This window comes from Ursus americanus, chromosome 17 (assembly GCF_024610735.1).
Source record: "Ursus americanus isolate L20-20 chromosome 17, mUrsAme1.1.p, whole genome shotgun sequence".
Lineage (NCBI taxonomy): Eukaryota > Metazoa > Chordata > Mammalia > Carnivora > Ursidae > Ursus > Ursus americanus.
In genome coordinates this window covers 57324239-57336035 of record NC_142143.1, presented here as the reverse complement: position 1 = coordinate 57336035, position 11797 = coordinate 57324239, and the positions used below count along the sequence as shown (strand labels likewise).

General features: G+C 34.1%; 1 protein-coding gene across 1 annotated transcript; it reads right to left on the bottom strand.

Moving 5' to 3' along the window:
* Positions 1–1121: 1121 nt before the first annotated feature.
* LOC148108708 (olfactory receptor 6C2-like) lies at positions 1122–2057 on the bottom strand. The gene has a single exon (XM_087869117.1). It carries the CDS (start codon positions 2055–2057, stop codon positions 1122–1124), a length of 936 nt encoding a protein of 311 aa, XP_087725243.1.
* Between the last annotated feature and the right edge of the window lie 9740 nt (positions 2058–11797).

Genomic DNA, 11797 nt, shown 5'->3' with positions numbered 1-11797 from the left:
CTTTTGGGCTAGTTTATATATTTTTAAAAAATGAGTGCATTTAAGATAACAGAATTTCTTCTCACTACAGCTTTTTCAGTGCTCCAAATAATGGGCAACGGCATGTCTGCACTTCATTGCTTTCCAGATAGCAATTAGTTAATTTGATGTAAATTCCTTAATCCAAGGAATGACATTGCTGTGGATTTTTCCATTCTTTATAGGTAAAACTCTTTATTTCAGTTATTATGGCGGAAGTTGGACTGTAAGAGCTTAATTTGTATTAGAGGTAGGCACAGGCTATCAAATATAACAGGGAATGTTTTCCCCTTGACTCCTAGCTCTATAAGCTGCAGATGATATTTCTCAGGAAAAAAGTAATCTTTCTGTTCAAATGAGTGTGGTTTTCTAACTCAAACGTTCACTGAATGTGCAGTTATTGTGTCATTGCAAGTACTCTCACCACATTAATCCTGAGACTTTCAGCCTAACCCTTTGTGATCCGTGATGCAGTCTCCTGAGCTCACCCTCTAGTCTACGCTCACTTCAGCACCCGTAAGTCAGCTTATTATTGCTCCACTTTTATATGAGCCTTTATTTCTGACACCTCCTGTTACAGCTTTGCAATGATTTCAGCTATAGATTTAAGAGAATATTTATTACATTTTATCCAGTGTTTCTGTGTGTTCATTGTAGTGAAATTCCATCTATTTGTTCAATATTGGAGGTGCTATTATTATTCTTTTTCACATGTATTTTAAATTATGTGATTATTCATCATTTTAGACATTTTACCTAAAATTACTCTTATTACACGTGTTTAGATATCATTATTGTGTATATTGAAGAGCTACAAACAATTTACCCTATCTTTTCCTGAGGAATAACCCTTCTAATGTAATAATATTATGAAGTCAATTTCTCTTCAGATTGGGTTTTAGAAATTGATATGCAAAACTATCAAATATTGGGTTGAAAATCAAAATGCGAGAGTGGCATGAGCAGGGCTCATTGGAAGGTAGGTTAAAGAAGTGTTGAGAAAATTAATGTAACCGAAGCATGTATTATTAAAAAGCAAGAATACAGACTTCCAAAATACATTTATTCTTGTTTTTGAGATGTTTTAAAAATAATATTTCCTTTTACTTAATTGAGAGCAAGGCAATTCTTTTGATCGAGTCCTCAAAGGCTTCCTTAACTTGATTGTTTCTCAAGGTATAAATAAATGGGTTCAATGTAGGTGAAATAGAAAAAATGAGCAGTGAAACCACTTTATTAATGGTCACTTTTTCCTTTGATGTAGGATTCATATAGATGAAAATGCATGTGCCATAGGTGATGGAAACCACAATCATGTGGGAAGAACAGGTGGAAAAGGCCTTTTTTCTTTGTTGAACGGAAGGGAATCTAAAAATTGTCTTGATGATGTAGGCATATGACAGAACCACACAAGTAAGCGTCATATTCAGGGTCAGCACAGCACAGATTATAACTGTCCATTCCATGAACCATGTATCTGAACATGAGATTTTCACTAGGGGAAATGCATCACAGCCAAAATGATCAATTATGTTAGAGTCACAAAATTTTAGGTTTAAGCCCAGGCTAAGTGGTGGGATTATTATACATAAGCCAGCCATCCAACAACAGATGACGAGAATCCTGCAGACGCTGCTGCTCATGATGGTTACATAATGCAAGGGTTTGCAGATGGCCACGTAGCGGTCATAGGACATGGCGGCCAACAGAAAAAACTCCGATACTCCACAGAGGTCCGTAAAAAACACTTGGATGACACAAGCATTATAGGTAACGACTCTGTCACCTGTTGCTATGCTATACAAATATCTGGGAATAATGGCAGATATCAATGAGATCTCCAAGAAGGAGAAATGTTTTAAGAAAAAGTACATGGGTGTTTTAAGGTGGGGATCCACAAAAGTGAGGATGATGATGGTCAGGTTTCCAGTTACACTCAGTGTGTAGGTGAGAAATAGAAAGATAAAAACCAGAACTTGCAGCTCAGGGTCATCCGTCAGGCCCAGCAGAATGAATGTTGTTACTGTACCGTTTCTCATCACTGACTTCTGACTTCTCTCCAACCTGCATGTGAGATTCAGATAAACGTTCTCATAGATTATAGATTATTTTAACTGTTCTAAAGTATAAGGTACTCAAGTTTTTATATTTCATTATGTTTATTCATAAACATATATTATTTATATATTTACATTTTATGTCTATCCCGTGCATAGGATTTTCCCATGTGACTAAGTAGATTACTGAGGGAGTGTCCTTTTAGGGGTAACAAAAATTCTTCCCTATTCAGAAACTAAGTCACAAAATTTCACCCTCAATTTCAAGTCTTTTCTTGACACTTTGGGCCTTTTTAGAAAAACAGTGCTAGCATAACTTGGGCTCACTATATAGACACTACAGCAAAACTAGAGTTGTTTAGGGACATCTGAGTGGCTCAGTGGGTTGGGCATCTGTCTTCAGCTCAGGTCATGATCCCAGGACCCTGGGATCCAGTGGAGTCCTGCATGGGGCTCCTTGCTCAGCAGGGAGCCTACTTCTCCCTCTGCCTGTCTCTCCCCCTGCTTGTGCGCTCTCTCTGACAAATAAATAAATAAAATCTTTAAAAACAAAACAGAACTGGAGGTCTTTGTTCCAAAAGAAGATTTTTGTTCTTTGGTGTGTTTTTAGGTTAAGTGAGCTTAATTCTTATAAACAACTTCACACCCTGCTGATTCCCCCACCTCCTGCTACACAGCCTAGCTACTTATTTTTCTGAATATTTGCATTACCAGCTGCATTTGTGTTACCTTTCCTGTGGATACAAGTGATGACTGCCTTCTCTTCCCTCTCTCATCTTCCAGTCAGTGAATTATTTTGTTTTCACCTGTAGGGACTCAAATATGTCTAATATACAATCTAGATCTTAAACCTTGCAGTTTTCTGATGTTTTCCCCTTTGTGACATTTTCTCCTTGCATGCTGAGTTTATTTGTTTTATGAGCAAATTCACTGTATTGTTTAACTTACCGTGTTTTCTTCTGAGTTTGGGGCAGAATTGTTTGTGGCAGAATTGCTTGGGACTATTTGCCTCATTCACAGTGTTTCTAATATATAGAAAAATCACTAACTGAGGATCAAGGTTTACTCAAAAGTTAAAATCCTCTTAGGAAATTTAGTTTCTCATTCAATAACTATCAAATATTTCTATCAAATGGAGATGCAAAAGGAATATTTATATATTTATATACTTGCAGCCCACCCACCTTCCTTTCATCTTTTCTCTGAATCTCTGAGATAATGTGTATTACTGTGAAATCTTACTTAGCCCTCAAATGTTGAGCATAATTCAATTTTCAAAATATAGCTGTTTTTTCTAAGATACTACAACTTACTTTGTGATGGAAGTTAATAAGATTGACACTAAAGTGTAACTAACTGATTTTGTTTATTCTGTCTTTCTTTTTTTTTTTTTTAAAGATTATATTTATTTATTCGACAGACATAGAGACAGCCAGCGAGAGAGGGAACACAAGCAGGGGGAGTGGGAGAGGAAGAAGCAGGCTCATAGCGGAGGAGCCTGATATGGGGCTCGATCCCATAACGCCAGGATCACGTCCTGAGCCGAAGGCAGATGCTTAACCACTGTGCCACCCAGGCGCCCCCTATTCTGTCTTTCTAACGAGTCTTCAGAATGAGCACAGGACTGTCATGAGATGCTGTCATTTCAGTTATTATGGTGTTCTTCTCGGGGTTAGGAAGACGAATGCAAAGGCATGCTCATATTCTTCTATATATATGAAGACAGTTTATTTTAAATTTGAGGTTGAATATCTATCCAAAGTTACCCTAAATATTTCTCACATCGAGTTAGATACAGATTTGTTTACATACCTTATGCATACAAACCTCCAGGCAATGACATTTATCTACAGAAGGGAAATTCATTCTAAAAAAATGACATCTCAGAAATATATCTTAGATACATTAAAAATATAAAAATTATCACTAATATCCATTTTCTTTCCTAGAGGAAAATATAACCTAGATCCTACAAAAGGAATTACAGTCAAAGAAACACACTTTCTTATACTTACTCTTCTGTTAGTAAATCAGAGCTTCTGTTGATTGTTTGACCATAGTCAATATTAAGACCACAATGTTGAAAGTGATATTTTTATAAAGGTATCTATGTCTTCATATTCACTGACATGTCTGGGAATGCATAGAACTCCCTCTGCTTACTATCTCCAACAACTTGGACAGACTTGGAAATGGGCTTAGTGCTATTAGAAGCCTCCAGATATTTTCTTACTATCTCCATCATTGAAAAGAAAAGAAATTGCTCTAAGGGCTGAGGAACTCTTTCTACTGGTGGAGGGAATGGATTTTAAATCATAAAGGCAGAGAGAAATGCGTTTACCATGTCAAATGTGACTTTTCTTTTTAATGTGCAGAAAATGTTAAAATAGAAAAAAAGTGGTCTTTGGGGACCTACAGTCAAGAGTCATTAATTTTCTGAGTAATGAAGTTTGGCAAAAACACAAGTAACACCGGCTTCAGAGGGGACTGTGCCTTTGGAGATAGGAGGCTGTTACAGCATCATTTGACACAGGTCAGGAGGGCAACTGCGTCATTTAAGTTACATAGTTAATTTCTTTTAAACTTTCACACCCACTAAGGCATTTGGAAGATTGTGATCCTTTACTTACGAATGAAATCCTTTATTATATAGATGTTTTATTGTCATTGGCTAATTTTAATCAGAGAAGCAAAAGGAATAGTTTGTGTAATTATGTAAGGCTACTGCTTGCATTATGGATCTTATCCTTTCAGATTTTTTCTCTAAATTTATCAACTGTATTATAGGTATTATTTATGAATGCATAAAGATTTTCAGTCATATAATTAGATGCAAAATATATGCTTTATGGTTGCACAGCAACACAGATATACTTAATGCCACTAATTTTACACTTCAAAATGGTCAAAATGGTAAATTTTATGTTATGTATATTTTACCACAATAAAAACATAGGCTTTTATATATTTAATCATTTATTAATTTATCCCATGATATATATTTGATTTTTCCAATCATTCACTATTAATAATGTTGGCTGTATGAATATTTTGGCAATTTTAAACCAATGCCTGAATTAAATGTACAGTGTTCTTCCAAAAGCATTTTCATGCAAATATTTTTGTGTGTGTGAGAATGATTGGTGGAAGTGAAATTTCTAGATAAAAATACTATTCTGCTTTTAGAAAATTTGTATAATAAGAGCCATAAGAAAATTTTATATCAAACGTGTGCCACCATAATTAGGTTTTAGTGTACATTATTTTTATTTTTATGCTTATTTGTATCTTATTCTTTTAAATATGTTAAGTATGAATTTTAAGATTTTAATGAGTCTTTAAAAGTGTCATTGCTGATTTTTGGCATAAAGTTCATGGTTTTATAGAGTCAAATTTATCTTTTTTTTTGCTTTTTAATTTTTAACAGCACTATGGAGATATAATTGACATTAAATAAACTGTACACATTTAAAGTGTACAATTGTATAAGTTTTGACATATTGTATATTTCCAAGAAAATAACAGAATAATCACAATAATAAATATATCAATTATTCCTCAAAGTTTCCTTGTGCCCCTTGTTAAATCCTTCCTTCTTGGTCCCTGCCTCTCTTCCCCCCACTGCTGCTATATACAGCCAACCATCTTTCATCTGGCTTATTTTATTCAGCATGAGTTTTTGAGATTCATTCACATTATTATGTGTATCTGTAACTCATTCCTTTTATTTTTGAGAAAAATTCCATTTGTGGATATGTCACGATTTGCTTACTATTCACCCGAAAAAGATATTTTGTCATTTCAGTTTTAAGGTGCTTACAAATAAAGCTGCTATGAACCTTCATGCACAAATCTTTTTAATGACATATCCTTTCATTTCACTGATGATTGGATAAACCCCTAGGAGTGGAATGGCGGGGCATATGGAGGGTATCTATGTAACTTTTTAAGAAACCAGGGTTCCAAAGCAGTTACGTGATTTTACAGTCCCGCCAGTGGTGTAGGAGTATTACATTTCATTTCTCTTTTCTTTTCTTTTGTTTTCTTTCTTTTTTTTTTCTTTCTTCTTTTTCTTCTTCTTTTTTTTTTTACAAGACTTTATTTATTTATTGGAGAGAGAGAGACAGAGTCACGAGAGAGAGCTAGAGCAGGGAGGAGACAGAGAAGCAGGCTCTCCGCTAACAGGGAGCCAGATGGGGGCCTCGATCGCAGGACTCTGGGATTCTGACCTGAGCCAAAGGCGGACACTTAACTAACTGAGCCACCCAGGTGCCCCTTATGGTCCACTTCTTCGGTATGATCAATTTTTATACTTTTAGACATTCTAGTAGGTGTTGTGGTATTTCACTGTGATTTTAATTTTTGTACACCTAATAGCCAATGATGTTGAATAACTTTTGGTGCATTTAGTTGCCATCTGTATATCTTCTTTGGTAAAGTATCTGTTTAAATCATTCACTTATTTTTAAATTGGGTTGTGACTTTTCTTATTATTGAGTTTTGAGAGTTTTTATTCAGTCTGGATACAAGTCCTTTATCAGATATATGATTCACAAATATTTTTTTCCTAGTTTGTGGCTTGTCCTATTCTCTCAATGTCTTTTTAAGAGCAGAATTCAGAATTCTTCATTATGATAGATAACATTTCATCATTTTTTAAAATGTGTCATGCTTTTATTATTGTATCTAAAAAATCTTCGCCTAACCCAACAATAATATCCTACTGTGTTTTTTTCCTAGAAGTATTATAGTTTGTTTTACATTTGTCTGTGATTCATTTTGAGTAAATTTTTGTCAATCGGTCTGTAAATAGTACAAGATACATATCAAAGTTCCTTAAAAAACAGGGCTATTCAATTCTTTCAGTGCCATTTATTGAAAAGACTGATCTTTTTTTAATGAATTATTTCTGCATCTCTATAAAAAATCAATTGACTATAAATGTAAGGTTTTACTTCTGGAGTGTCATTTCTTTTCCACGGACCTATTTCTCTGTCTTTACACCAATATCACCCTGTCTCGCTTTATAATAAGTGTTAAATTAAGGTAGATCCTTTAAGTTTGTTCTTTTCATAGTTGAATTCATTATTAAAGGCCTTTTGAATTTCCATTTGAATTGTATAATTGCCCGTCAATTTCTAGAAGAAATTCTGCTTGGATTTTAAGATTGAATTAAATCTGTGAATTAATTTGGAAATAATTTAACTCTTAACAAGATTTAGTTTTTGATTCATGAAAGTAACACATATCTCCACTCAGTTGGCTCTTTTTAAGCTTCCTTCAACAAATTCTTAGTTTTCAGTAGTCTGATCTTTTACATGTTTTGTCAGGTTTAGACCTAAGTATTTCAAAATTTTGATACTATTTTCTTAGTGTTCAATTTCTGATTGTTGCTGGTATATAAAAATATGTTTGAATTTTGTATGTGGATTTTTTTCAGGCAGAATTTATAAATTCACTTATTAGTTCTAACAGCTTTTGTTTTCGTAGACTCCATAGGATTTTCCACACAGAAGATCAAGTTGCAGGGAAATAAAGGCAATTATTTTCTTCCTATCAAATCTAGACTTTTTTCATTTTTGGACTTACTGCATTAACTGTAACCTTCAGTATCATTTTGAGTAGAAATTGTTAACAATGGGCATCCTTGTCTTGCTCTTGATCTCAGGAGGGAAACATTCAGTATTTCATTATTAAATGTGATGTTAGTTGTAGTGTTCTGTAGACACCTGTTATCAAGTTGAGGAACTTTCTTTTCTGGTTTGCTGAGAATTTTTAAAATTAGAAATGGATACTGGCCTTTTTAAAAATGCTTCTGAATTGATTGAGATGATCATACATATGTCTGCATTTAATATTTTAGTCTCATTATATGGTTGATTTTACTGCTTGATTTTCAGATGTTAAATCAATCTTACATTTCTAGGATAAAATCCTCTGGGAGTATACATAGATATATCTATCTTATCTATATATCCATAGATGGATTCTAATGGCTAATGTTTTATTTTTCCATTTGTATGGAAAATATTAGTTTATAAGTTTCTTTACTTGTGTTCTGAACAAAAGATTCACGACAGCTGTGTTTCGGTTTTGAAAAGGAGAGAAAACTTTATTATTTTTATAGAAACCTAATAGAAACAAAGGAGAAAAGGAATCTACCCACAGAGGAAGCAATAGTAGGCAATAAATGAGAATAAGGCAAAGTTACATCAAGTCAGGTACTTACAGCACCCAACCTCATTAGCTGGGGAAGCCTGGTGGAAACAGCCAGGCTGGAGTCTGGATTGGGAGGCCTGGGTGGAGTGTCCTCCCCTCAGGGGAGACTCCCAACTGACGATCCCCGTGAGGGCCATATTTATAGGGCAACAAGCAGGGTTTCAAATTAAACATCTGTTTGCCTACGTGCAGTTTGGAGCAAGCTGCATTTCCATGTTATATGTTTCTATATTTTTAAGGATCCTGGGCTATGAGTGTCTGCCTCCCCTCCTGGCTTCCCTTTTGGGGGCCAGCCCAGGCGGTAGCAGGAGGGGATGTGAGACAAGATTTGTAGCTCTTGGTGTCCAGAACAGAAGGGCCAGTTCTGACTTGGAGGCCAGATAAGATATGTTAAACAACCAGGCTCCCAAGGTGATTCACACAGCATGAGTCTCACAAACCACATGCCTTAGTCTGCCTGTGTGTGCTGCCCCGGTGGTCAGTTATGCAGGACAACCACAGAAACATCTATCCATGCAGAACAACTTGTGATATATTTGTCTGATTTTGTCAGGTTATCGTTGACCTCATAAAATAAGTTTGGAAATGTCCTCTCCTTATTAGTTTTCTGGAATCATTTGTGTAGAATTGGTATTATTTCTTACTTACATATTTGGTACAATTCACCAGAGAAGCTGTATGGCTTGGATTTTATATGTGGGAATGTTTTAGGTCACATTTTATTTTAATGTTTTTTTTTATTATATTATGTTAGTCACCATACAGTACATCCCTGGTTTCTGATGTAAAGTTCAATGATTCATTAGTTGCGTATACCACCCAGTGCACCATGCAATTTTAAATGTTGTGAAACGTAGATACCTATTAATCTCTTTTTTTTTCTTCTTGAAGTGAATTTTGTTTTTATCTGTGATTTGAAAGTTAATTCTAGCAAGCCTGGCGTTGGCCTAAGCTATTTTTGCTAATTTCCAGCATAGCACTGACCCCAAGGAAAAGCATGAAATATACCGATCAATAATGTTTCTTTGTAACCATGGGTCTGAGGATTTTCAGGACAGTTTGTACCAGCTTGTTAACATTGTTTATTGATAATAGTGATATTGATCATTGGCACTGGATCTAGGTGAGACCACTATAGGGATCTCCTTTTGAGCTATTTATGTAACAGGAATATTCCTACGTAGTAAAATATCAAGACTTAGAGAGTCAGCTATGACTCTATTTGGGCTTTTGGGGATGAGGTGTTTTCTGCACAGATCAGTGGTTTCTGACCTGAGAGAGGAAGTATGTCCAGCAATGTTTCTTACAGAGGGAGGACAATAAGAGGTGTGAGCCTTGCCTCTTCAGATCCCTTAACGTAAGCCAGGCTTTGTCGTGAGGCGTATCTTTATTTTAATGGTGTTCATATAGTGTATTATTTTCTTGTGATAAACTGTAGCTGTAAATATTGTCACCTTGGGCCCTTGTGAATCATCTCTAACGATCAAACATATTTAAGTGTCACCATTGTGCACCAGTGCAGCACGATTGAAGGAGTTCATGTTATCTAAGTTGTCAACTACGGTTATGCACTTTAAATTATATTCCTGTGTTATCCTTTTAATAGCTGTAAAATCTATAGTTATATCACCTCTCTCACACCTTATATTTGTAATTTGTGGCTTTCCCTTTCTTTCTTGATTTTCTCTAAGAACCCAGTTTTATTTATCGTTTTCTTCTTCTATTCCAATTGATTCCTACAATGATTTTTATGATTTCTTTTTTTTAAAAATTTGCTTTGTATTTGATTGACTCCTCCCCCCTCTCCCCCCAATTTTAGGGGAAAATTGAGAACATTTATTAGAGATTTTTCTTCTATATTTATAAAGGGACTTTAATGCTATAAATTTTCATCCAGTTACGGCTTTAGTTGTGTCCAACCTACGTTGACAGGTGATTTAATTCTCATTCATTTCAAAATACTTTAAATATCTCTTTTCATTTCTTCATTGACCGATGTTCCATCTAGATTTGCATTCGTTTCCATATTTTTGGAGATTTTTCTCATGTCTGTTGTTACTTTAATTCTATTGTAGTCAGAGTTCATACTCCATAAGTATGATTTGAATTATTTTATGGCCCAGAATATGGTTTGTTTTATTATGTGTATTTCATGTATTTTTCCATATATTTATGTATACATGTATCTTATACACATCTATCATCTATCTATCATCTATCTATCTATCATCTATTTATCTTTCTATCATCTGTCATTATCTATCATCTATCTATATGCATAAATATAGACACATATTGAAGGCTTTGGTCAAGGTTTGTATTATAAAAATTTGATTTATGGAACACATTTTCCACCTTTCCAAAAAAAGAAAAACCACCAAAACAATTCATAGGAATTCCCCAGATCAAATGGTGTAACTCTAATGTATTTATGTTTAATAACTGCATTACATTCCATTAATTGATAGATTTTCATTTTGCTTTAATTTTTTTTTTGCCACCAGAAATGCTGCATTCCATACTCTGCCTTTCTTTTCATACTATGCTTTTAATACTGTATATTCTTTAAGAATGGTGCTTTAATTTCTGAGTGTCAGATTTGCAGATGGAATTTCTATGTCAAGGTGTGCTTATACTTGATTGCTTGTTGAAAACCTTTAGCAATTTAAATTTCCACATTTGCTATAGGAAGTAGCCTTGTCCCCTGATCCCAGTCAGCAACAGATGAATTAGTTCTTTTCAAAATTGAGAGTTTGATTAGTGTAAATTTTTACTTCAATTCAGATATTTTGGCCTTAGACTGTTAGTGCAGTTGACAACCATAATTTCTTCACTAAATGAGATTTAATATTCTCTAAATTGTCTATTTCTATTTTTTGCTTATTTCTATTTAGATTTTTTTCATTTATATTGTTAACTTATAAGAGGTCTTTGTTTGTCTTAGAAGTCATCCTTTTATCAGTGTTACACATTTCATTTTACCATTATTTGACTTACAAATTTTTTCAGTGGTATCTTCCCCCCCCCCAGTGGTATCTTTTGCCATCAAAATGGTGAAAACACATGTAATCACATAGGCTTCTTTTCTTTTGTCACCTTCTGCCTTTAAATTCTGAAGAAAGAAAATTTCTGCCCCCTTTATATTATCATGGTCATGTATATTTTTAATAACATTTTACTTATTTATTTTTTATATTTAGAATTTTAAAACATTTAGAATGTAAACTATTTGTTGTATGAATACAAGTAAAACTTTTCCATTTGAGTTTTTGTGTGTGAGACTGAAGGAATTATTAAATAAACCATGATTTTTCTACTGAACTGAAATTTTCCGACTTCTATAGAACAAGCAAAACAAACCATTCTATAAAAATAAAGACTATTTATTGTCTGTCCTTTTATAATCTTATCTGTTCTACTGACAATTTTATCTTCTCTTGTTCCAATACCATATTAATTTGATTTCATTGATATGTATGTTTTGATATTATATAAAGCAAGTT

Bases quoted from the DNA above. Each gene is read 5' to 3' on its own strand.
- LOC148108708 (XM_087869117.1), bottom strand. From the start codon at position 2,057: ATGAGAAACGGTACAGTAACAACATTCATTCTGCTGGGCCTGACGGAT.